The sequence below is a fragment of the Passer domesticus genome, chromosome 1, assembly GCF_036417665.1.
Source record: "Passer domesticus isolate bPasDom1 chromosome 1, bPasDom1.hap1, whole genome shotgun sequence".
NCBI lineage: Eukaryota > Metazoa > Chordata > Aves > Passeriformes > Passeridae > Passer > Passer domesticus.
In genome coordinates, this window is record NC_087474.1 from 143,939,776 (window position 1) to 143,967,385 (window position 27,610).

A 27,610-nucleotide genomic window follows, 5' to 3' on the forward strand; every position below is an offset into this window, starting at 1 on the left:
TTGGAGGGTCCTGGTCAGAGGTATCTCAATGGATCTGCTAAGAATGAAGTTTGATTTGTGGTGATATCAGCAGTGAGAGGTGGTTTATTTGTGGCCTCTTATTTTTGTTTTAACTGCAGGTTTATTCTCAGATGCATAGGCTGGCTTGTTTTGCAAACTGTTTCCTGCAGAGTCTCAGTTTGTTTGAGTATTGAAAACAGTAACATTTAGGATTCAGTCAGAGCATTGTCCTGCTGGGGTTTTGTTTCCCACACTGAAAAATACAATAATGTGTGTTTTTAAAGGATCCATACCTCTAGCATATACAGGCAGAGAGATGCATTAACTATTTCTTCTCCAAAATTTCCACATTTTCAATGTCACGAAATGCACTTACAAACCCAGAACTAAACAGCCATGAAGTGAGAATTCAGGATTGATCTGAATTACCTCAACTGCGGGAATATATTTCTTTTGGCTGGCCCAGTGTATATACATTCCAGTAGCTGGTTCAGCTTCACCTTTTTGTAGACAAGTCTGCAAAAAATAAAACAGTTTGTAAACAGGCATGGAAATAATGGGTTGGATAACAGATAGACTAAATCAGTATAGCTCTGGATGTGCACTAATCCAAATTCTATGTGACAGCAAATTGAGTAGTTCTACTGCTGTCAATGAAAGGCCAATAGAAAAAAGTAAGCTTAGCCTATCCCTTAGTCAGGCCCTGAGGGGTCTGAAATGCAAAATGAGCTGAAATTTGTTTGACTCTAATTTGTTTGATAATTATTCTCCCATAAAACTTCTCTATATCGACATAGTCCAGTAAAAAATGCTACAAACCAGTGACATCACCAATAATTTCTGCTGGGATGTCAAACTTTTACTCATGTCTTACATAGAATGATTTTGCTATCATAGGTTTTTCCTTTTTTTTTTTTGGGTGGGGTGTGGTGGTACTATTTATCTTCTTTTCTCCCCATTCCTTCTTCATTCTTGCATTCTTGTTTACTGCCATAATGTTTCAGTATGGCCCTTTATCACTTGGAGAACAAGTACATCTGAAGTCTGTTTAAATCCAGTAAGATTCCATCAGTGCTATTACAAAATATTTGCTGTTTCTCATTTCTCTCTGGAGGGTCCTTTGAGGTGACAGCTCTGCACTATCTCATCCATTACATTACGTCATGGAATACGTTTAATTGTAGCAATTGTGGCACCTTGAGAGTTTGGCTTAAACTTAGTCATTGAGTTTTCACTGGAGCAATTAAAAATATTGAATGTTTCTACCTGCTGGGTCTTTGGCTTTATTTAAATTTCTAAGTATTTGCAGCTGAAATCAGAGTTGTGTTTTTCTCAGCTATTCATTTTCCAAAAAAGAAACAGCTGTGGCTCCAGAGCCAAATGTGTTATGACTGGGGCTCAAAATGAGAAAAAACAATTTCCTCTCCTCAAAAATAATTTATATCTTACCACCTTGGTGTAATAAATAGGTTAATTGGTATTCTGTTTGGAATAACAAAAAAGCCTAATCTCACTTTATATTTCGTATTTATCATGATGCTTTCTATCTGAACAGTATTATTCTTAAAAATGTTTTCTGCTTTTAACTAGTGATTTAGTAACAGATCATAAAAAAATGTCCCTCTAAGAAGGCCCTGTTAATTTCTGTTTGTTGGAGTCACTAGGAAAGAGGTATCCATTCTTTCAGTCACTGATCCTAAGTAAGATATAAAGTTGATCAAATCTGTGTTTGGCAGCCTGTGGGTGAACACTGACAAGGGCAGGGCAAGCTGGCCTCTTCTGCTGCCCCACTCTCATCCACTGTCTGTGTACACAGTCAGCTCAGTGTTGGGCTTTTGCATCGAGTGCTCAGGGCAAAAGCAACACAACTCCCTGGAGTGCAATGACGCTGTAATAGCAGGGAAAAACTCTGCATCTGCTTCCAAGGGTTCTTTGAATACGAGCAGTGATGAGCATAACACTGATCCTAGCTCTCTATTCTGCGTTGGTGAGGCTGATGCTCAGCTTGCAATTTTAAAAGGAAGTAGGAAAAAATTGGAGCACTGAAAGAGAAAATGGAATTATCAAGGGGTAGCTCTGCTGGCTAAGTTTGAAAAATGTCCCAGTGTTCTTCTATTGAAAAGAAAGGTGACACAAAATATGGTTGTGATGTGTCATAATTTCTCAGGGAGGAAGAAGGAAACAAAGGAAACTAACAGAGAAAGGATTAAAGAGTGCATGAAAATAGAAGTCAAAATCCAGATTTAAAAGAACAACTGCTTAATCACTAGGAGGTATGGTGGATCCTTCATTTTTCAATGCTTTCCCGAGTACAACATGCCTTTAAGGAAGAACTGCTTTAGTTCAGAGTTAATCAAACTTTCTGGAAATGCAGTACTCAGCTATTTGTGCTCCCTGGAACTGGCAGCAGTTATTCAGTTTCTTTCAGAAGAGAAAGGAAAGAATAAACACTTTCCACAAAGAGAAATGCTGCTTTAGTTAAACACAAACATAAGTTGTCAGCCTTAAGCTACAATGGAAGAGAGAGTAAAAGTTAAGCATTACAAAATCTTTTTTTTGTAACTTGGATTGAAAAATGCTGTCTCTAGCTAATCTGTTAACATTTTCATGCACATTTCATTCTGAGCTAAGTTTCTGCCCAAACCCTGGGTGAATTTGCTAATATTTGAGTTGTTCAGCTTACATTTCAAAGTATCTGTTGATGCATATTTTGCAGGAGGAATTTAATGAAATAGTCAATAGTCAGAAGGGGACTGTTCTTCCTTTGTTGAAAAAAAGATCAAAAAGATTTTTTCACCTGCTTTTGCAACATTTCTGAGATTAGTTTTGGCAGGTTTTGTCTCTTTGCACGACACCTCATCTAATCCTGGTCCATTTTATAGAAATCACTAAGTTTCCCAAATTTTTCTTTTATTGTTTTCAGTATGCATGCCATGTCTCTCATATCATTTAGTGACTATAAGAAAATAGACCAAGGATATATGAGGTGCAGTGCAAAGGACCAAAAAATGCCAAAACTAAGCTCACAGATGCTGCAAAAGCAGGGCAAAAAGTCGAGGAAGAAGACACAACTTGGAGGGAAAAATATGTAAGCCATGGCATGGTTGCTGAAAAAACAAAAAATTGCAAATTTAGTGACTACAAGAAAATAGACCAGGATTACATGATGTGCAGTGTAAAGGACCAAAAGATGCCAAAACTAAGCTCACAGATGCTGCAAAGGCAGGGGAAAATGTCGAGGAGGAAGAAACAACTTACTGGGGAAGATATGAGAGTCATGGCATGGATGCTAGAAAAAAAAAATAAAATCTTTGCCAATTTCAAAGCCATCAAAAGACTGTCAAGTGCTGTCAAGTGCTGGGACTTGTTCCAAAGATTTCCCACTTGATCCCCGTTGATTTCACAAGATTTCATTTCCTTACCAAAAGGAAATTTCTTGTGATTTCAATGGGAATCAAGTGGGCAACCTTTGGTCCATGTCTCTGCACTTCCTGGCATGCCTTGCCTTTTGATGGCTTAGACTTTGGTGATTAATTTTAATTTTTTTTCCGGTATCCATGCCTTGTCCCTCCTATCCACCCCTCAAAGTTCTGTCTTCCTCCTTGATTTTCTCTCCTGCTTTTGCAACATCTGTGAGGTTAGTTTTGGCATGTTTTGTCTCTTTGCACTGCACCTCATGTAATCCTGGTCCATTTTCTTGCAGTTACTAAATTTCCCAATTTTTTTTTGTTTTGTTATCAGTATCCATGTCTCTCATATCTTCCCCTGATAGTTGTGTCTTCCACCTTGATTTTTCCCCCTGCTTTTGCAACATCTCTGAGGTTAGTTTTGGCATGTTTTGCTGCCTTGCACTGCACCTCATTTCATCCCCGACCATTTTCTAGTAGTCACTAAATTTCCGAATTTTCATGATATTTGGCTTTTTTTCAGGAGCATTTCATTTGATCATATATCCTTTCCAGAGCATTTTTAAGTCTTTCTTTTCAGGGTCGCAAGATATCGTTTCCCTTCTCGAAATGAAATTTCATTTCGAGAAGGGAAACGACATTTTGCAATTTCAATAGGAATCAAGTGGGCAACCTTTGATCCATGTCCCTGCAGTTCCCTGCATCCCATGCCTTTTGGTGTCTTTGACTTTGGCGATTAATTTTTTTTTCTTCTTCTCTATCCATGCCATGTCACTGATATCTTCCCCTCAAAGTTCTGCCTTCCTCCCTGATTTTTTTTGTCCTGCTTTTGCAACATCTTTGAGGTTAGTTTTGGCATGTTTTGGCCCTTTGCACTGCACCTCATCTAATCCTGGTGCATTTTCTTGTAGTCAGGAAATTTCCCTTTTTTTTTTTCCAGTATCCATGCCATGGCTCACAAATCTTCCCCTCAATGTTGTGTCTTCCTCCTTGATTTTTCCCCTGCTTTTGCAACATCTCTGAGGTTCTTTTTGGCATGTTAGGATCCTTTGCACTGCACCTTATTTCCTTCCAGAGCATTTTCTTGTAGTTACTAAATGTTCCAATTTTCTGGGTTTTCTTTGTTTGTCAATTGCATTTCCTTTGATTGTGTCTCCATTCCATAGTGTTGTAAGTCCTTGATTTCTGTTTCCAGGATTTCAGTGGGCATCAGTTTTGGCAAGGTTTGGTCCATGCCCCTACAGTTCATGGCATCCCACGTCTTTTCATAGCTTTGCGTTTCTATAGAGTTTGGTTTTTTTTTATTCTCCTCAGTATCCATGCCACGTGTCTCACACCTTGTCCTCATGGACCAGAGGTTGCCCAACTGAAATGATTTCGCAAGATTTCATTTCCCTTCCCAAAAGGAAATTTCATTTCCTTTCGGGAAGCAAAATCTTGCAACCCAGAAAATAAAGACTTGTAAAAACTCTGGAAAGGAGAGAGGATCAAATGCATTATGACTGAAAAAAAAACCAAAAAAGCAGAAAATTGGGAAATTTGGTGACTACAAGAAAACGGACTGGGATTATATGAGGTGCAGTACAAAGGAACAGAACATGCCAAAAGTAACCTCACAGATGCTGCAGAAGCAGGGGAAAAGGTCAAGGAGGAAGACACAACTTTGAGGGGAAGATATGAGAGCCATGGCATGGATACCAGGGGAAAAAAAGTCTTCGCCAAAATGTAAGCCGTGAAATGGAATAGGATGTCATGAAGTGTAGGGACATGGACAAAAGCTTGTCAGAACTGATGCCTATTGAAATCTTGGAAACAGAAACAAGGACTTAGACATACTAAACAAAATATTGTGATTTCAGTGGGGATCAATTTGGACAAGCTTTTGTCCATATCCTGCAGTTCATGCCATCCCACGCCTTTTGATGTTTTTTTACTTCAGCGAAGATTTTTTTCTTTTCAGTATCCATGCCATGTCTCTCATATCTTCCCCTCAGTGTTCTGTCCTCATTGATTTTTTTCCCCTGTGCTAGTGTGTTTTTATGATGCTTGTATCCCCAGTTGTGCCTTCTGTTTGTGCAGGATATTATATTCTGAGCCTTTGAGACTGGCTGAGAGCCACTTGTATTCCCTAAATTTCTCAATTTTTTGTTTTTCAATTGCATTTAATTTCATCATATCTCCTTTCCTGAGTGTAAATCTTTCTTTTTTGTTTTGCAAGATTTTGTTTCATTTCCTGATAGTCAATCAAATTTCCTTTCCTTTCCTTTCCTGAAACGAAATTAAATGTTAAAATCCTTCCTTCTCACTGTGGCATAGTCGCCAGTGAATATATATATATTGTAATGCCAAAACCTGAATGTGTTTTCCAAAGAAATTTAACTGGCTATCTTCGTAACTTGACCTTTCCTAGTGTGTCATGCTTGGAATTTTGTTTTTCTGTGTGAATGCAGACAAAGATTATCTTCGAGTTTCTGCTTCAGGTAGAAAATGTTATATTTGCCCAATTATCCCATCATAAAATAAAACCAAACAAAATTAATTGTAGCAGCAATTTTAATGAAGTAGCTTAAAATATATAAAATTGAATACAGTCAAAATAGTGACAATATAATTTGGTTAAAATAAGATATAATTTTGGTTCTGATAATAGCTCAGAAGCAAAATAACTGCATGGGGTAGCATGGGCAGGGCTTGACCCCCGTCACCTCATGTACAAGCTTGCCAAGCCCAAAATTCCCCTTTTTATACCCTATGTCATCACCATCCCCTCCCATTTTCGATTCGTCACACTTGTATCTCTGCCCTCATTATCACCTTTACCACGCATGCTCCACTATTTTTTAGGTGGTCATACAACTCTTTGGGGGTCATCCCTGATGAAAACCTCTCCTCTTCCTTGATGTCCTCTGATTCACCTTTTGGATTACACATGAGCACCAAGCTGGTATAATGCGAGCCAAAGCTAATATAATATAAGCCAATATTATGTTCTAGTATCAAAGCAATAATCTCATAAAATTAACATGTTTTTGGATGTCCAACCAAATTTTTTTCTCTTCCAACTAATTTAGTAATAGTTATCGCTTGCTTCTTCCTATTCTGAACATCTGCAGGAGAAGGGGGGGAGCCCCTCCTCTCCCTTTCTTTCTTGGCATTACACTTTAAATGTTTTATTATTTCCAAATATTAATTACTGTATCAATATTGATTACTGTTTCAATTTTATCAGCACGAATCACACCTATTTATTACAAAAGTTATACTGAAAGGTATACCTCTGCTACACAAAGGGTTTTGAAATGGTTTTAACATTAAAACAAGCATTGCATATGTGTTTCTCTTATTGAAGATGGGTTCTGCGGACATAAGGATGTCAGTCCCCAACTCGGCATGATAGGAGTGCTGCCCGTAAGCTTGGCACAACCGTCTCCTGACTTGCTATGCTCTCTACTGATCTTGGAGCAGTGCAGACTCACTGGCTTGTCCTTTGCTGTGCCTCATCACCAGAAACCTGCCTGAAGTCTGGACTCAGAGCTATCCCCGGATCACCGTGCTCATGTGCTGGCTGGCAGGGTTCTTGCCCCACGGTCAGATATATCACGTTTGGCTCCTTGTTCCTTTGGGGCCTGTTTCCTGATGAAGAGTTGTGGAAATGCAGTCATGGTGTCTGTTAGGGCATGAAAAAATGGAATGGAAGGAACCCTATCTGATACCAGTGCCTCCTCACAAGAGCCATCATCCTTCATCCATCTCCTCACTGCCCAACACACACAGGGAACACAGCAGCTGAGTAAATCCCATGGCAGAACAATAAGTCTTTATTGGAAGATATTTAAAGACCACAAAAAGAACTGAGTGGAGTTGAGTTGAAAGGAGTGCTGTATTAGTGCTGCTCTAAAACTGACTAAATTTCCATGGGAGAAAGAGACAAACATCCCTTTTACCTCAACCTACAGAGTGTAACACAACTGGAGGTTTACACACAGCTCTGGAATGCCTCAACATTAACATCACTTAACCAGCCATTAAAATGGACAAGCAGTTGGTGAATAAACTGGGACACTGGGGCAGCACCTGTCAGAAGCGACTTCAAGCAATGTTTGTTTTTTAGTAACATCCAAATTTACAGCCCAGCATCCTACCGACCACAGAGGAACACCTTTACTGCCACGTGTGCAGCAACCCGACGCGGTCGAAGTCCAGCCTTCTTCTCGCGGTTCCCCGGAAGGCCAAAGAGCCGGCTCAGACGCCCCAGACCACTGTGGGGGCGGGAGGAAGGCGGGCGGGGGAGGTCGCGGGTCGCTGCCGGGGCGGGCCGCGGGCAGCCCGGCACGGCCGTGCCCCAGCCCCGGGCTCTCGGACGGCCCCGAGCGCGGCGGGCGGGCGGAACGGAGCGGAGCGCACGGGAGGCGGTGCGGCCGGAAGGGGCGGGCGTGTCTCCCGGGTGACGGGGCCGAGATGGCGGTGTGCGAGGCGGCGGCGGAGCGGCGCGGGCCCGGCTCCGGATGAGGGGCGGCCGCAGGCTGCGGGAGCGGCCGCCTCGGCCCCTGGAGCCCCGCGACTCCCGGCGAGGCCTCCCCCCCGGGGCAGGTGAGCGGGAAGGGTCTGTTCCTACGCCGCCGGCTGCCGCTTCCGCCTTGCCGGGCAGGGGCCCGGTCTCGGCGCCTTCCCTCCCGGGGCAGGGCTGCCCGCGCGGCTCTCCCGCAGCAGCGCCGCCGCCCCGCTCTGCGCCGTGCTCGGGGCGCTCCGGGCCCGCGGCCCTCGCCCAGCGCCGGGGCTGCTTGGCCGGGCCGGGAGCGCCAAGCCCGCAGCCTCTGCCCGAAAGGTCGGGGCCTTTTCCCGGGCGAAGTGGGGGGGAATCTCATGGGTTGCGAGGAATATGATGTGGCGGACCAGTGGACAGGCAGCGTTTGGGAACCCTGTGGGAAAGGGCGAGTGTGCACGGCCTCTCAGAACTCGTGGTGGGACGGCATTGTTGGGGTTACCTAATGTTTACTCTGACGGGCAAATTTAATAATATCTAGAATGAAAATTTCTTAGCATGCTTTAAAATACGTTGGAATCTCTAACAGCTCACAGAAAAATTAAGTGCTACTATTTGGCTTCGGTGCTGTCTCTAATAATAGTCAAGACTCGGCTGGTCAGTAGAGTGGTAGGGCACTGCTTTTTGGTCATAAATTCATAGTGTAAGTGCCTGAGTTGCATCTCTAATGGAAAAATTGTATAGCTTGCTGCTTTATAGCCCTGTGGAAGGACACATGTGCACTGCAGAGCCTTCTTTAGGCCGTCTTGTAGTGTCATTGTTTGTTAATAGCTCCTTCTCCTCAACACAGGCATTGCAAGAAGATTTTGTAGTAGTAACAATGAGCATTTTAATTTGTTGTCTCTGGCATTCCATGTAGTTTCAGAAAACTTAGGTCCAGGATAGCAAATAAGGAGTGGAACAGAGCTGGGGTCTCTCAAACTCTGGTTCTGTGTCTGAGAACTTCAGTTTTGTGAAGTGAGTTATGTGAATTAGTGCATTATGTAAGAGACTTGTTGCAAAGTTATGAAGTGAATGAAGTTACAGTGTGGTCTCACAAGATTGCATTACTTCAAGCTGTGTTTTGAATGCTGTTTTTCACAAGACAGTGACATATAGGTAAGGAATTGTCAAAGAATAACTGATCATTCAGTAGATGTAAACTTTCTATCTTAACAAATATTGCCTTGAAGAGTAGAATTTATTGTAATTCAAGACAGAAAGCTTCAGAAGTTCACATTAGTGAGGTTGTAGCTCTGTTCAGTTTCTTGGAGAGGAAGGGGTCAGATGTGGTGGTATTACTGCAGAATTTTTATGACTCTGGGAGAAAGAGTTGAAACTCTATGTTATATATCAGAGTATTTAGTGTCTAGAAATAATTCAGGAATTGCCAGCAGTCACCAATTTTTGCTGCCTTTATTTAGAGAGAAAGACATTCTGTCTTGACTTTCAGTATCTTCTGCAGCTTTCATTAGTATCTCTTTCTGGATTTGAGTGCCTTGGATGACTTTACTCTGCCTGTGATTAATGTGAGTGAGCTGTCCAGCTACTGTAGCTGTCCCAGCTACTTGAACTGCATAGTTAAGCTGTGTGCACTGATAGTTGGAACATCAGTGTTGAAACTACAGTACCTTTACAAACATCCCACAATCACTTACCTACAATTAGATAGAGGAGATGCCTCCTGATCTTCCCTTTTCATTCTGCTTCTCTCCCTAATGCCATAGTAGCATGGCTTTAGGGTTCAGTCTGCCACTTAATGTATCTATTTATCAAACTCAGTGGTCAAGACAAGAATTTTTCCCACCACACATGTGTTCCCAATCAAGAGACCAAAAAATCAACCAGGAGGAGGGCAGTGGAACCTCTCAGTAGGCTCCAGGGTCATGGCTCTGTCTTTGAAATGCAGGAAGTGCTGGTTTTGTCTTTCAGTACCTGATTGAAAGCTGTTCTTGAATCATTACGTTGTCTTTTTTAAAATTCAAAGTGTCTTCATACATCTTGTAACATACATGATTTGGAGGAGGGTTAATGTGCTTGAAAACAGGTTTTTTATCTCTATCTACTAATCTTAAAAAAATTCCATCTCCCTATAAACCTACTTCTGATCTTTGATGAGGCCATTCTACTAGAACTTCATACCGGATCCACTTTTAAGAAATTCTATCCTTATCACTGAAAATTTACTAGGGTATTGTCAGCTGTTCTAGTGACAACACAAAAGCACTACTGAACCAGTATGGATTTTTGGTGCTGGCAAATGTAAACACTCAAGGACGTGTTAGTCTTTAGTACAAGGAAATTAATTTCTTGTTCTGCTTAAGGAGGGTGAAACATTTTTGGTGTCTCTGTATGTAAATTGGAGGGGAGCCTTTCAGTTTCAGACAAGTTATTTTAAGCATCATTGTCTGGTTATTTATCTAGCTGTGTTTAATGTGGGCTAAAATCAGATTCCAAGGTGTGTTCGTGTTTACATTCCAGAGTTACAAGTGAGCTGATGTGAAAGAAAGCTGATGTGGCAGTAAAAGATGAGTTCACTAGCAGGAAACAAGTTTCTAAAATAATTTTAGTGCCCCAAAGTGACTTTATTTTAGAATTGACTCTGTCTGTAGAAATCCTGTTTAAGTGGTATTTGTGTGTACAGTTAGATATGAAAGAGGAAGTGTTTCTCCAGGTGCAAGTGTGCTTATTGTACAGTGATAAACAGTGAGGATCTTGCTCATTGCACCATAGTTGATTAACCAATCCACCTACGCTGGACTATGCTGGCTACGGTCAGTGAAGCCAGAGGTACCAGGAGTTCTAATGAGGCCACTGTTGCAAGCTGTAAGCAAAGTAATAAAATTTTGAACTTTGCCTCCCTTCATTCTGTTTCCTTTATGGGTCCCTAAAATGTTTGAGTTTCCTCATTCTTCTGACTTGGTTCTAAATTGTATAACATCTTGTGGCTGTTGTCTTTTAGTCATTTCTGGGCTCATATTCTATGTGAACACCTGTTGTGACTTTTTACCAGTGGAACACAGTGTGAGATGCACAAGTCAAACTCCAGCTAAATTTGGTGTCTGTTACAGAATTGCTGAGTTGACCATGAGTATTAAATTGATTAGGATTCATGTCTTGATTTATTTGCTTGTTTATATCTGTTGTAGTGGAAGTTCATTTGACCCTAAGTCTCCTAAATGTAACAATGCAATTCCAGTAGTGGGAGAAGGAAATCTATCCTGTTTTATAAATGGAAAGCTGAGGCATGAGGTGTGAAACACACAAGGATGTGTCAGGCTGGCAGACAACCCTTACGAGATTTTCTGAATTTTAGTCCAGTATTTCACATTTTCCTCTATCTGTTAAGAAATGTTTTAGGATTCTTGATGTAGTACTACAACTTTGCATTATGTTTCTGTCATCCTGTGTTATAATTGACTGCTGATACAGTTGTGGTTTCTCTAGGGATTGTTTATCAAGGAAAGGCTTAAGAAAAGAATGAATGTTGTGGCCTGCCATTTATCTTTACACTGTTCAGTATTTTTCCCAGGAAAAAGAGAAGGTACATGGCTGTACTTCTTTCCAATGTCTGAGAAAGATGGACAGGAAAAAGATGAAAAGGTTGTTTCACTTCACAAGTTTAGTATAATGGTATCATGTGAATTAAGTTTGCAGTGAACTGAGGAAAATTTGGATTCTGTGTACATCTGTATTTATACAACTACTTCCGAATATAGAATGGTTTACCTTGAGAAATTTAATTAACATAAAAAAAATCCCAAGCACAAAAGAACCCAACCCCCAAAGGCACCAAATGAAACTCAAAACTTTTAGCAAACCTTTAACTTTTCAGGTGGTGCTGTTCTTAGAGCAAAATGCGCATGTTTCAAGTGCTGTTTCAGACAAAGGGGAAAGTGCTTTACTTCTCCTTACCTTGAGACAATAATTGTTTCAAGGCTGTTTTAAATTAATTTATAAAAAATAGTATTAATTAAATGAATACATATATACTGCTTCATATCATAAATAGCAGTATAAAAAGCAGGTACATTGAGGAAAGTTCTTTTTAAAGGTAAATGATTGCTAACACTACTATGGCTGGCTGATAGCATATTGTTGACAAAACTCTGGTTGTGCATCTGATCATTTATGTTGTAGGGAGCTTAAGTGGGAAGACTGCAATCAATGCTCAGAAAAGAGGTGGGCAAAACAGTATTTACTATCTTAAATCGCAGAGTCAGTAAGGTTGGAAGAGACCTCCAAGGTCATCAAGTCCAGCCTTTGAGCGGCATAGTTCTAGCTCAGCTGAGATGAAATGCAGCTCTATCACAAATATGTTAACTGGCCATATGTCTCATTGTTGGCCATGTGTCTCATAGTAACTCTGAAATCTTTGCCTGATACATGGAAAGTGGAGAGGTGCAAGTTATCTGATTGTCATGGGTATATTGATAGCTGTTGAACTCTGCCAAATGGGCATACTGGTGATACTGGAAATATAGTCACTCTTATGTGAATGACCTTGGGAAATGGATTAACTTTTGGTGATTAGTTCTTGTGGACTTCACAAGTACACTGACTCTGCAAGTCAGAGTTCTTGTGGATTATGTTTTTTTAAATTGTTTTAACTTTATATTGAAAACTCAATAGAGTATACAATTCGATGCATGAAAAAATGGTGATGAGTTGAAAACTGGGCTCATTTATATGTACACATATAAATATATATATTGGTAACTGACACATTTGAACATTGTTCTGGTTTTAGTTTTGCACTTAGTAATCTTCCTAGTTCCTTGACTTCAGGAATAAATAATATTTGAGTCTGCAAAGGTTTTTGGTGGCTTCCTGAAACAACCTTCTCAGTCAGTAGTTAGGAGTTTTTAAAATTTAGTGTCTGTCTATACTGTCCGGTGTAGCATAACCTGAATGAGAGAAAATAGCTTTACTCTTGCTAATATTCAGTACTGTTCTGCTCCTTCCCTCCTGCCCCCCAAGCTGATAAAAGAGTGAATTCTGGTAGAGTTGAGTGAGCTTCTAAAGAGGCTTCCTTTCAGAAATATGTACCTTTATAATATTTTCAGCAGGTCACATGCCTCACATCCCAAGCAGATAATTTCTAGCTGCCTTTCCTAAAATTAACATTTTCTTTCACCAATTCAGTGTTAGTTAGCAATATTTTCTACCTTTAGGAGAGAGAACTTTCCATCTTATTACTATTCACTCTTTCACTAACTTCCATTATTTCCTAATCATTCAAATTCTTGACTGATGCATTCTTCTGTAATCTAGATATTGTCAACATTGCTCATTCTAAAAGGTAGGGAAGTGCTTGAGCATAATATGAAATAATGGTCCAGTCTTTTAAACTAAAAGCTAAATATGTCGGACAATGTCTGTTCTTGCTTCTTTGTGGCAGCTGACTGCTTTCTAATTCTGATATATAAAGAGCCAATCCAACCTTGTATAAAGTTTCCCATGAAATAAAATACGATAACACAAATATTGAAGTAGAGGTGATACGTGTCCTATGAAGCCCTTCTCCTGAGCTATAGCTCGGTAGTGCAGTCTGTAATTTGGCGGTTACTACTAACTTAAGCCTTCCATTTTGTAGTAAAAGGACCTGTTTATTAGCTCCTAGATGGTTTTTCAGTAGCAGAAAGTCCTGTCCTGAATTACATGTAAAGCATTATTTCCAGTACTGTATTACAACAGTGTTTAATAGTAGTTACATTATCTAGCAAATGAGCACCAATAAAAACACATCTACGCTCCATGAAGCTCACAAATCCCATTGTGTACCTTTTTAATAAAATCCTCAGGACAGTATTGGAGCAGCCTACCTAATGATCCACCTTCCTGACTCTTCCTAACTTAAAGCCTGGAATATAAAAAGTGATTTAAATGCCATAGCATATTTGAAATCAAGCTGTCCTTCCATGGAATACTCATGGCCTGAGGAAAATGTCACAGGGCTGCCTTCTCTTCTCACCAGAAGGTATGTTAAACTTGCAGCAGAAAATGTTGTTACAAGTATAGATGTTCATAATGCAAAGCTATCTGTGAAGCCTAACCTCTTATTCTTTACTCTGAAATGTTCACCTCTAGAAGAGAAAAGGGATCCTTGAATTCCAGCAGATTTTTCTGAGTCAGTCTGTAGCTATTCAAGGTGGTATGTTGGAATGATGCGATATGATAAATGTAAATTCTCTAGATTAAATTGTCACTGAAAAAATAGCTACAAACAGGAGTGGCTTCAGCCAAAGATGAATTTTTTCTTTTCTGTGTTTGCTTTCATGCTCCAGTCAGGCACAGAAATATCAGTAGCTCTGTGGGTTAGCTGGTGCAGTAGTTCACACAGGATGAACACTCTTTCTTCGATGATGATTTTTCAGTGAGACTAGTTCTAAAATAAGCAGTGTTCTCATCATACATTTCCATCAAAATGGAAGGTAAATTTAAACAGCTAATTTTGGGACTTCACTTAATGACTAAATCTATGATTTGTATATGCATGACATGCTCAAGCAAGAGCTTCTCTCTGATGATTGTTCTGTTTTGCACTGCCAGTGTTCAGTATCACTGGTAGTGTCTGAAACAGATCAGCTGCACAGGCACTGCGGATGGTTGATTATGGTTCCCTTTTAAATGTGTCTTTAACTTTGACTCTAGCTGTGATTTTGTGCTGTTTCTTTAAAGGTCATATATATTAGATGTATTATTATTATTATGTATTATTATGTATTAAATCAGTGAAATATCCTGACAGTAGGCAGGTAGCATCTTTGTTCCAGGTACCTGCTCTCTTTCCTTGCGTTAATACAGTTTCATGGAATGCTCCTAGCTTAGTAGCAACTAAGGCAATTGGCTTTAAGTACTTTATAAAGTTGTATAATCCTCTGCATCTAACTTTTTTCTTTTGCAGGAAGGTTTTCTTACCATGGCCATAACACAGTTTCGACTCTTTAAAGTCTGTACTTGCCTGGCAGCAGTGCTTTCTTTCATTAAAAAGTTAATATGCAGGTAAACAAGTCTTACTTAATTTGATTACCTTTTTTTTTTTTGATTTTTCAATTGCAGGTTCTTGCACTTCTGCCCTTCTCCCAGCACCCAGCCACCACTTCTACAAGCTCTGATTTTACTAATTGCAAAACAATCAACACAGATGAAAACTAAATCAAGTGAATTCTTTAATTTGCTATTTATTCAGAGTTCCAAAAGTCTGTGTAGTGTATTTGTGAGTGTATTTTGTTGTATGGTAGCTGAATGAGGTTTTGTAAACAGCTATGACAAGGTTTTAAAATAGCTTTTAAAACTATTCCATGTCAAACGTGAAGAAAAGCTGTGCTGCACATTTTGAAAAGTAACTAGCAAGTGATACTTTGTGTTTTAAGAGTTTCAGTTAATGGGAGCATCCACTCTGTCATCCGGCAGTAGGCTGTCATTACAAATGTAGGCAATTCTCATCCTGTTTGTCAAAAAACCAGTTGCCTGAAACTTCAGATTCTTCTTTCTGCCAATTGAAGATTCTTTCAGAAGTTTGGAAGACAGTGATTGAAGTTCAAGGGAACGGCTTTTTTCTTTTTTTTTAATGATGAAGAATGGTTTCTTTTTTACACTCTTTCAAGTCATATGTGGTGTTCTTTTGAGTTGTAGACTCATGAATGCTGCAGTGTACTACTTAGAAGCAATCTAAAAACCCTCAAGAGTAGTAGAGTTCAATAATACAGTAGTAGAGTACCTGGGGCAATTCTTGGCGCTGTGCTGTCACATGAGCTACTGCGCTTTCTGCCACTTTTGCAGCATGTTGGTTACAGAAACAAATACCAATCTAGAGAAATGTATTCTCTTTTTGTGTATGATGACAACTACTGTCCCAGTGAGGATTAAAGTTTACACAGAATATGTGGTAGACACAAAATAACTGTTTATTTCCTCTTCACCTTTAATTATTCCAAGAATAAGAGGAAGCTCTTGACTTGTTGGTAAATTCATTTATAGATCTAATGAAGCCTTAGAAAGATACATTTTAATGCTGCATACAATAAGATGTCAGCCTTAGTTCTGTGATTTGAATTCCAAATTAAATTAAGAATACTTGCTGTTCAAGTTCTGAAAGAAGTCAAAACACTGAGTTGATCATAACTTCTGTATTATGTGAATCCTTCATTTCTCTAATGATATTTTTTATAAGCAGATAATTGTTTTCTAAGTGTAGTGACAGTATTTTCATTATTTTTTTCCAACATCTGAATGACCTATTATCTTGAAATGAGCAGCTGAGAAACTGCTTCAGAGTACATAAAGTAGAAAACCCTTTACTTGCTTAATAACAATTAGTTGAAGAAATGAAAATTAAGTCTTTCACATAAGCAAGTCACTGGATCACATTAATTCAGACCACTAACTACAGATGTTTCTTCTGTTCACTGTCATCTGCAAAGTGTAGTTTGATAAATTTTGTTTTCCTATAAGGCACCCCTCCATATAACTATGCCTAATTGTCAGCAAATGTGATTTAATTAAACGTACATTTTAATTCAGTGGACATGAGCTAGTACTTACTTAGATTACATAGTTTACATTAGGTTTTCATTTAAACAAGTGCCTGTAGAGATTGTGCAACTTTCTAGGCAGCATAGAGCTTACATATAGTACTAGTCCTTTCTTTAGTTAAATCTCTTGATAAACAACAGACTGCCTGAATCCAGTTGTCAGGAAATAAAATGTGTAAGTATAAGAAGAGATGAAACTTCCTTCCATTTAAAATCTCTAATTATCTCTCAACTGAGAAATCTGAATGCTGCTTATTAGTAAGGAGAAACAAATCCAATAATTCTTGAGGCATTTGGCATTCAGAGCAGTGATCAGTATCTAATGGTGGCTGTGGAGCAGCTGTTCCTGTAAGTGTCTTGTTCCCTTCCTAGAGGAAGTGGAGATCTGTAGCCTTCATTGGTGCTGCTCTGTGTATTATATTCTTTCTGATGTTGTGTGACAAAAGCTCTTTCCTCCTGCCTCCAGCCCTGTTACTGTAACCATTTTGACTTGATTAATGTTTGTTACAAGCCACATGCTTGTCTCATAGATCATACAGAGAAAGTCAGTGCAGAAGTGATGGCTTGTAATAGTATTAAATGTCAATAGTATTAAGGCTGCATATGTTGTAGAGGTCTGAAGGAGAATGTTTCCAAGCTTGGATTTCCTTTAGAGATGTCAAGTAAATCTTGTCAGCCAGAATCTCTAATGTGTTTGAGGGAACAGTGTTTTCACCTTCCTTTACCCATAAAATCTGTTGCTTTCAAACAAGAAGGAACCGTTTATAAAGGGAGTAATTATATAAAACTTGAAAATTTGATTATAGCACCTGGCCTTGTCTAAGGAGGAATGTTGGTCTAGAGTAGAAAGAATATATCTAGTCACTCACCAGCATACAGTAGAAGTCATATTACAAGCAATTCACCTAGTCAGTTGGTAGTATGTTCTCTAATACTAAAACTAATGGACAGAAACTAGAAATTCAATTTTCCTAGTTTATTCTCATTCTAGTAAGAAAAAACCATTAAATTTTCCAAGCTGCATGTCAGTTACATGACTACTTTGCTGTAGAAGCTTACATTCTTTGTGGAAAACATAAATGTGAGTCTGAATTGCTTTCTGTTGTGTTGTAAGGTGTTAAAATACAGTGAATGTCAGCTAAGAATATTCTAATTATTCTGACCTTTGAATGCCATGAAGTAGATATCTAGGTGGTTTATTTGCAATGCATTAGTGTTGTTTTCAATTAAAATTATTTTATATGGTTACTGAAATGCATTGAAACATTCTTTAAATAGAAGCATGAATTGAATTAAAGCTATTAACTTGCATAATCTTATATTGCCTCTGTTTAGACTGAAGAGAAAAGAGCTTCAGAGGGGCTTTCAAATCAAGCAGCTCAGAAGGCTATTTGTTAGACACAGCTTAAAATTTAAGACAAATAGAAAAAATTCCCATTTTACAGTAGAAATGGTACTTTGGCAAATATACATTGCTGGTGCTTGTTTCATGAGCACTGGCAATCTAAAAATTGTGACTGAATTATGCAGATGAGTTAGTCCATTTTAATATTTCTTAGAAGTATTTCTCCTCTATTTCACTGCAATTAGAAAAGTAAATTGCACTTTGATATTCTTGTGAACCCAACTTTCAATTCATGATGAAATTCCTTTGCTTAGCGGACTTTTAGTGGCAGTAGTTATTACAAAGGTAATTGAAGCACTAAATGTTTTAGCCATGACTGTTTTCAGTAGTGCTGTTCTCAGACTTCCTTTTTTGTTTTTTTTAAACTTAGTGCTCATGTTTTCAGAGCTTGGAGGAATCCTGCATTTTTTTTTCAGGTCTGGAAGAGGGCGAAAGTTAAGTGGAGACCAAATAACTTTGCCAACCACAGTGGATTATTCATCTGTTCCTAAGCAGGTAATTGTTAAAGTGGTAGGTGACTTAATCCCTTAACAGGGTGATTATAGAAGTCCTACAATATTGAATTGGTATATATGCAAGAAATATGTAATATAATGTGATATATGTGAAAGATATAATAATATGTGACACAGTATTAAGTATAGATCTTAGCAAGATAAAAAAAGACAAGTTTTTACCTGCAGATAATATTAATTTGTACCATATTCTTATATTCAGCCTGAAGTAGAAGACTGGTCTTCATGGGATGAAGATGCACCTACAAGTGTGAAGATTGAAGGTGGCAATGGTAATGTGGCTGCTCAGCAAAATTCTTTGGAACAAATGGAACCTGATTATTTCAAAGATATGGCACCAACTATAAGAAAGACTCAAAAAGTAAGTATTACATTTTCAACTGTACTTATGGGGGGTTTTCCTTGCTTTAAAATAAAAGCAAGTAAATTGGCAACTTACAGAAGGTGCTATTGGTAAATGAGAATAGATGGTATGTAGTTATCATGTTTAATATGAAGACCTTTGAGATCTTAACAATTGTGGTGCTATCACATGTTTACATATTTAGTCTTCATGTTATTGGAAACTTATGAATAGTTTCATACTCTAAAAGTTCTGGGAAGTATAATGTGAGAATCCTCTAGTCATTTAAACAAAGACATTCAATGTCTTGCTCCGTTGAAGTCTGAGGGAGCAGCCCTGCTGTTTCAGAAAACAATGGTTAATTGTTTCACCAACTTATATTGGGGAGGCTGGAATTAGGGAGCTAATATTTCGAAATAGCTTGTTCTTCAAATATCCATTTTTACTGTGGAGACAAGACAGGAGGGCATCTCTACAGGAGCATCAAGGTTGTAAATAAATACTGATTAAAATCTGGTGATTGCAGGTTTTGTTTCTATTTGCAAATCTTTTAGCTGGGTCCTTGCAGGTCTTTGAGTCAATTGGAAAAACCTCACAAGTACTGGAACAGGTTACCAGAGAAGTTGTGCAGCCTCCATCTCTGAAAGTTTTTAAGCCCCATGTGTATAAGACCTAAGTACTTTCATCAGCCTAGAGTGACAGTGGTTTGAGGAGGAGATTGGATTACAAACCTCCTGAGGCTCTTCCAACCTGAATCTTCCTGTCATCCTGTGAACTGGAGGTGATACTGGTGTCAGCTTTCTGTACATTCAGGATCTGCAGTATCCTATGGACTAAATTCTTCTAAGGATTTTGATCTCCCAAAATATGATGAGTAGAAGAGGGCTAGGGAGAGGTAGATTTCTTCTTTATATCTACTGACATTTTTTTGCCTCATAGAGTGAGCTTCAGATTCAGAACAAAACTGGGGAAGAGTCCATGCTAAACACTGGGTTTATATTAAATATATCTCTAGGGATGACTGCAGGCACTGTAAAGAACACCCCTCTTAACTGGGCCAAATTAACACCACTCAATATGAATTTGTGGTTTTTTTCACTGAATGTCTCAACATAAACCCTGAGATTTGATGTACAGTCTACTCATGTTGTCACTCATTTATACTGATCTATTTGAAAATAGAACCTCAGTCACATAACAGTCTGTTATTGCTCAATGAGGTTGTCTAGTCCTGTTTCCTGTCTTGGATTGGTACAAGTGTACAGGCAGTGGAACTGTGGATCTGCCTTGTTGGGAAGCAGAAGAGGCTCGAAGTAGGCTAAACAAAGTGTGTGACTTGAGGTCAAGACAAGTGATCTTGGCAACTGTTTTGGGGAAAGCACTGCTTTTCAGCCAAACCAGTAAAGAGCTTTACTAGTTAATGTTGACAGAGAATTTGCAGCTGTTGAAACTGCACAGATATTGGAATAATTGAGAGAGCTGACATTACAGTGCAGTACAATTGTTCAGACAGCACTGTCCACAAAAGTAGTACCTTAAAGTGACCTGTCACAGAAGCAGGGTTTCTCCAAGCAGTATATTACATAATTGGTAGCTTTTATGAGTACTGGGAGATGTGACTGTTTGATCTATGACTCTTTGTGCCCATTCTCTGTCTTGATACAGTCACAGATTTCTATGTGACAAAAGAAAAAGCTAGTTGGGGGAGGCGGAGTCCTTGTCTGTTGCATTTGTCTTTCTTTCACTTACAAGTTCATTTGGCTGTGCAGCTTGAAGAACCTGGCCAGGTTTGAGACACAGTGAGGTGTTGTGTAGCTCAACCTTCACAGGCACAGAATTATATGATCACCAAGGAGTCTCTGCAGTACTTTAATCTACCACTTTTTTGTTTCTTTTTTTGAATATTTTCAGATAGTTATTAAAAAACGAGAGCCTTTAAATTTTGGGATTCCAGAGGGAAATACAGGATTCTCTAGCAGATTAGCAGCCACACAAGATATTCCTTTTATTCACCAATCTGTAAGTATGCTTTAAGTATTGATCTTGCCAGTTAAATGATATTCTCTAAGGGAAGGAATAGTCTGCCTAAGGTGTGCATTGTGGGGAGTAATGTGGGGAGTAGTTGGGGATGTAAATTGTTTTAAAATTGAGTGAAGAATGAAGTAGCCAATATGTTCTGCTGAGAAACTTGACAGATCAGTGATAAAAAGGTAAGAAGCTTCCATATATTTACAGGCCTGCAAATCAGGTAAAGCAATGAACTGTAAGTTTTGCATTTTACACAGTAAGTTACTAAAAAAAGTAGAAGGCTTTTTTGAGAGCCTCTAAGTTACCTTTGCTTTATTGTTTTGGACCCATTTTTAACCTTCTGCTTCTGCCTTCCTTTTTATGTAGGGATTGTAATGTAGCAGTCTCCTAATTTTTGCTCTTTAGCCTTTGAAAAAATTGTCTGGTTGCCTAACAGCCTGGCCAGTTAGCAGGAGATGCTCTCCCTCCCTTGCCCTTTGCCTTTTTTAACAGTGTTTCTCTTTTGATAAACATTGTGCACAAAAGGGTACAGGCAGGAAGCAGTACAGAATGGTCATACCACCTCCTTGCACTGTCCTTTATGAAAACAGTTCAGGAAAGGACTTTTAGTGAGTAAAAGTGTTACTCAACTGATACTGGACATAAAAACATGTGGATGTACGTGTTGGTTTGTCCATGCAACTGCCAGAAATCTTTTACACTTTCTACTCATATAATCTGCTCAATCTGTCTTCCTCTTGCTAAAAATGCACTCCATTACTTCCTTCCTGTCTTTGTCCAAAAAACCATTTGACGACTGAAAAAACTCAGTATTATAGCAGAAAAAAAAGCATGGACAATAAGATGAGAAGCACTGCCATACCTCAAATATTTCTGTAAGTCTGAAACATTAAGGTTAAAAATAAGTGTTAAGGAAACTTTGCTGTCATCCAGGAGCCACTCTGGCAGTCACACACCAGTGTTTTATCTAATTTTTCCATGTGTTAAGAACTTTTCCTTTGTTTCAGCCTGAACTAGGAGACCTGGATACTTGGCAAGAAAATACAAATGCCTGGGAAGAAGAGGAAGATGCTGCTTGGCAGGCAGAAGAAGTTCTTAGGTAACTGAAGTTAATATAACACTATGTAAAGGTTTTACATATAAAAAAATCACATTTGTTTATTTGACACATTTTTGATAAGTGCCAAGAATTCTTAAACATCTCTTAAGACAAATTATTTTTATGCATCTAATCTCTGTGTAACTGGTACTAACCAGAAGACATTTTGGATCTAATTAATTTAATAAATGAGGTAGTAGAGGAAATCTGAAAATCACTGGAACACCACATTAACACACACGCACACAGGTGCTAAAAAAACGACGCCCCACCAATCCCATGAATTTATTATGTTCAGATCACGTTATTTGATTAGGTAAAATACCACTTAATGTCCTTAATATAAAGTATCACAACCATGTGCTTAAGGTAAAAATAGTTCAGGATAGAAGGTGAAGTGATAAGTATGCTCTTGGAGTCCCTGTAGGAGCTAGGCTTTTCTAACTTAACGAAACTAGCTGATAAGGCTGAATGTAAAATCAAAGTCTTGCACAAAGTTAGTGTGAATACTTCAGCCGTTCAGTTTGTGTTCTTTTTTCCTTTCCTTTAAGGGGTACGGAGGGTAAAGAGATGCAAATTAAGTTTATCATACGCAATGATTTGAACTGGTAGTGACTTACAGTTGTATCAAACTTTATTGCTTGCTACATCATCAGGTAGCCAGCCTCAGATAGCTTTAGCTTCCTAGGCTGTTGTAATTCTACTCACTTAATCACAAGTACATGGTTTCTGTGGTCCACTAGTGATAATATAAGAAATAAAGACATGATATAGTCAAAAATCATTCTAAGGAAAATAGGTATTGTGGGGAAAAGGAAAGAGGAATCTAAACAAGTATTTATTTTAATGTTTTGAGAAACTTACATTTTCAATCTGTGGAATAAGACGAGGGAAGTTACCAGCTCATTCAATGTGCTAATCATAATTAGAATTTATTCAATGTATTATCTCTGTCAGTCTGGCTTTGCAGCAGTTTAACATGTGAGAATAGGGTTGTAATGCAAATATTTTCGTAAACTTTATTTGGTATCTATGTCTACATTCTGGTCAATACCTTGTTTATCTTTTTTTTTTGTTTTTTTTTTTTTTAAACTTCATTACTGTTTCAGGTTTTGTACTGAAGTACAAACTTTGTGATATGAAAGATGTGCTTTTGGGCTGTTTTTGTTTCACGGATAGTACTTTTTCCTGTAAAGAATATCAATAGACTCAGTAAGATCTTTAATAGCTAGAGTGCAGTCTGCTGAGACTTAAATGAAAGACAGTGAAAATACTCTTTTTTGTTTGTTTGTTTGTTTTTATGGAGAAATGAAACAGCTACTTTTGCTACTGCAGAGGCTGCATTGTATTTACTTAACCCTTGCCACATTCCATTACAGATGGTCTTAGGACTATCAAAAGTAGTACTCAGACTTTCTGAAGCAGGGGTTTGTCATACATGAATTAGCTATTAAAAAATCACCTGGTGTATGTATATTCCAGTTTATTTTTGGATTGTAAAATTTGTGCAGTGAGTATTTCGAGGATGGGCAGAGTTATATTGTGTGCCAGCTGTCAGGTTCACGCTCTAGAATACTTAGGAAGAGTGATCTTTTACATGGTGATAGCAGTGGGGTTTCCCAAAAGCTTTAATTTTTCAAATTGATATTTGGTTGAACCTATCCTAAAGATTTCAGCCTACCATCTTTACTGTTGAAAGGGTTCAACTCAAATGGTTACTTCTCATGGGATTTCTTTTTGGCCTCACTAAAAAATATTGAACTGCAGTTGTTGTAGAAGGGACATGTGTCTAAATACTTCCAGCAGATAAAACATGATTAGAACTCCAGATGTCCATGGCTTACCACTTGTCCAGCTATGGCTGGCTACCTCTATACAGCTGGTCATTATGTAAGCTGTATCCCAGCTGGGTGAAGTAAAACCTTTGTTTTATTCATGACACAGAAATAACAACGTTTATCTGTAAATGAGTCAAGTCTTGGCTGATTTTTATCAAGACTGATAAAAAAGATCCCGACTGGGTTTAGTTTCTCGTGCAGTAGACATCACTGGTGTCTTTAACATCTGACATTTAAGATAAAACTTAAGTGTAGTTAAGGCTGGTCAGGTCTGACTTTGTTTTCAACTGAGTGTAGTAAGGAAGTGTACAGAGTCTCTTAATGACAGAAGTTTGCATTTTCGTCTGCAAAATCATTTGAAGATCCTGTGGCCACTCTGGTGACTTAATGTGTCAGTGTAACACTTGTATAATATTTCAGACTGCCAAATAGTGGACAGAGTCCCCCTAATGTTCCAGAGTGTTAATGCTGACTATACTCCAGTGGTGCTTTTTGAGAATGAAATGACTGTGCAGAAAAAGTAAGGGTGTCCCTTGGCCTGCTGTGTCTGGTATCTGTGGGTGCTCAGTAAGACCAGAATAATTTTTGTGTAGTAATGGAGTACTGATCAGTTATGCAGAAGTGGGCCGTGTCCTGCTAATTAGCAGTGACGACTCTATCCTGTGGCCTCTCTGGTGAGTTTATGTATAAGCATAACAGCTGAAATGAGCACATATAGTAAGTCAAATGCTCCCTGGAATTAAGGCATGAAGAAAGTGCTGAAGAGTAGGCTGTCAGAGCCTGAGAAGTTCTGTAGTCTCTTTTTTCCCCATTTTCCACAGGTTCTAAGCTGGAATACCCTGAAATATTCCAGTCAGTGGTGAATTGGTGTAGTGGATGACAAACTGCATTTTCAGTTAACTTGAGTTAGTTGGAACTTAGTTTCTTCTGCAAATTTTAGATACCCATCTACAACTTCAGACTTTATATTGCCAACAAAGTTTTTTTCCCAGTGGAAGAAGTTAAGCTCACACATTTTTAGTTTGTAACAGTTAGTTGTTTGTATTTTTGTTGGCCAGTTGCTGTGTCTGAGGCGAGGTGAAGGTCTCTCTCTGGGCAGAACTGAGTGCAGGTTCCCAGACTGTAGAGGGCGTGGAACCACTGCTGTGTGCAGGAGCTCCATGTCCTGCAAGTCATCCTGGGAAAAGGAACAGGAGCTGCCATGATCCCACCCTTCAGAACTGCACGTGAACAGCAGCATTAACACTATGTGGCTTTTTGGAACTTTTCTGTCTCTGTATATTGGCTAGTGAAGAAGCATAGTGCTTCTTCCCTTCTGCATGAGTTCAGATATGTGGGAAATACAAAAATCTGCCACTGTAATGTGGCAAATATTATTACTCTGCATATTGCTAGACTGACTGCTCTGTCAGCTGTCAGGTTGAATGTACAGTAATGGGTGACAATCTCAAAAAAATCCCTAAAGCAGCAAAAACTCAAAACTTTTGAGCTGCTGCTGCTGCTGAAAGTATTAGATTTTTAGTTTTTGGTCTAGGCCTTACAACTGTCCTGTACTCTCACTGATTCATTACTCTGAATCTTTGAGAAGCTAGTGGCTTTTAAATTGCTGAATAATTGAACAAATATTACTACCTAAGACTAAATTGGATTGAGTTGGATATTATGAGAAAGTTCTTCACCTGGAGTGTGATCACTGGAACAGGCTTGTCAGGGAAGTGGTCACAGCACCAAGCCTGCCAGCATTGTTTGAAGAATGCTCTCAGGTATATGGTGTGATTCGTGGGGATGGTCCTGTGTAGGCCAGGAGTTGGACTTCGATGATCCTTGTGGGTTCCAACTCAGAATATTCTACAATTCTAGATTAATCTGAAAAAAGGACTCCAGCACAGTAAAATAAGGACTGTTCTGATCCTAATGGCAATAGACTGCTCTGTTTTTATCAGTTGTATTAACCTGTGTATTGACAGGAACTTCAGGTATGACCATGCTGAAAATTGAGTGTGTGTTATTTAGCAATTCATGTTTTCTTTAATTACAGACAACAGAAGATAGCAGAAAGGGAAAAAAGAGCAGCAGAACAACAGCGAAAGAAAATGGAGAAAGAGGCACAAAGGCTAATGAAAAAGGAACAAAACAAAATTGGTGTAAAACTGTCCTAACAGAAGCCACACAGCAATGGGAGTGCCAGTGAAAAGAGAATTTCAGGTCCACAAGATACATATTGGTATTGATTTAACTATTTATAGGACTTCAACACACTGCTTGGTTTCAGTGCTTTCTTCAGGTCATCTTGGAAGCCAGAATTTTCCCAAAATATCTTGAACTACTAGTATGTAGTTCTTAAAGAAGAAAAGCCCCACAGAAAATCATGCCTTGATGGAATGTTTCTTGCAATAGTTCTTTTCCAGCACCCTTCTTTGCAGCAAGTGATTGACAAGGATGTTGATCGAAAAACACTCTAAATGAACAGCTCAAGCCTAGAGAAAAGAATGTAAATATTGCGTGGTGGGAAATCTACCTGTATTGTCTGTGCTTACCTGAAACATGTAATTAAACAGTTTTAAAGAACCTTTTGTTTCCTGCCTGATAAAAAAGTCTGCTTTTGCTCTTTTATGAAAGTATTTGTAAACACTTGAATGTTCTCCATGGGACATCATACTGTGTAGAAGAAAATAACTTACTATGGATGACCTGCAACTAAAAATGTGCTCCTGGTGGGTTATGCAGCTGAATACTGAAAGTGGATTTCTTGTCACTTTGTCACTTGCAGCTTCCTGTGCTCCCATTTACACTTGACACTGCATTGACTACCAGCAGTGGCATCACTACACAGGAGTGGTGCAGCCTACGAAGGGTTGATGTGAATGTAAGGGAGCATTTTAGTAATTTATTTGTATTGGTAAATCTGTATTTCTAGCAGAAATTCTTATACTTCCTACAGATAGGAATTCTCACACCTTACAGTCGTTGCATAGTTAGCATAACTGAGAAGAAAAATTATGTCTTCCTGCTAATAAAGCTAGTGTGAAAATTCTCAGTTCAGTTACAAGCACTTTTCAAACTCCATTTTTTGCACATTTTCTGTATGTGTTTCCTCTGTAATTCCCCTGGTGAAGCATGAATGGTATATGTGCAGTAGAAGGCAACAGTGCTTTAATGAAAATTAAAGTTCAATGTCTGCTGGAAAGAGGTAGATGGGATGGGGTTGAAGTCTGTGCGCTTCATCCAGCCCAGTGCTTAGTGAATGCTTTTTCCAGGTTCTGTTGCGTGGGTGCTATCATCCCTGATTTGTGGGTTGTTTGGGTTTCTTACCTTATGACAGATGAGTGACGTCGGCACATTTTGCACATGAGACTTGTTTCCTGTTCATCCAGGGACAGCACAGGAAGTGTCAGTTGTAAGAGAATGGGAAGGGGAGGAGGGGGCATGTGACTAGAGCTTTCCTGCCTACAAAAATAGAATTTGTAATTAAGTTCTCGTAAGGTCTGGCACAAGTTTTGCTTAGAGTATAAGTAATTGAGAAAACAAGAAGGTAAGAATTAATTTTAATGGCTTTAATCACAGAGAAAAGTTTTTAAAAATGTTAAGTATACTTGCCATATAGGTTCAAATCTTGCACAAGTAACTGATGTGACAGCAATTTTCAGATGTTAAATTCTGAAATATATTTTGAAGCCAACTGCCATGCATGTTTTCTGCACAAGTCTTCTGGCTGGAATAGAACACATTATTTCAAGTGCAGACTTCACTGCAGCAGTATGGCAAGTAAATCTTCTAGTACACACCTCCGAAGTATCTGACAAGGGATGGGAGATGAGAAGGTTTATGAATAAGCTTTAATAGCAATCTGTGTCCTTTTAACAGCACTCAAGAAGCAAGGAGGTACCAGTCATAATTCTTTAACTATTGCTGACAC

At 38.8% G+C, this 27,610-nt stretch overlaps 1 protein-coding gene across 3 annotated transcripts; it reads left to right on the top strand.

The window, feature by feature from the left end:
• Positions 1 to 7,833: 7,833 nt before the first annotated feature.
• On the top strand, positions 7,834 to 26,262 carry EBAG9 (estrogen receptor binding site associated antigen 9). Of its 3 annotated transcripts, none has more exons than XM_064394850.1 (8): positions 7,859 to 7,997; positions 13,734 to 13,909; positions 14,837 to 14,934; positions 18,242 to 18,366; positions 18,589 to 18,747; positions 20,641 to 20,748; positions 21,765 to 21,856; positions 25,733 to 26,262. In XM_064394850.1, the coding sequence occupies exons 4-8, from the start codon at positions 18,247 to 18,249 to the stop codon at positions 25,851 to 25,853; spliced, it is 600 nt and encodes a 199-aa protein (XP_064250920.1). In that variant the 5' UTR covers positions 7,859 to 7,997; positions 13,734 to 13,909; positions 14,837 to 14,934; positions 18,242 to 18,246; the 3' UTR covers positions 25,854 to 26,262. The 3 variants fall into 3 exon arrangements, with proteins under 3 accessions (XP_064250913.1, XP_064250920.1, XP_064250914.1); XM_064394844.1 differs by having other exon boundaries at positions 18,288 to 18,366; XM_064394843.1 differs by lacking the exon at positions 13,734 to 13,909 and having other exon boundaries at positions 7,834 to 7,997; positions 18,288 to 18,366.
• Positions 26,263 to 27,610: the final 1,348 nt, after the last annotated feature.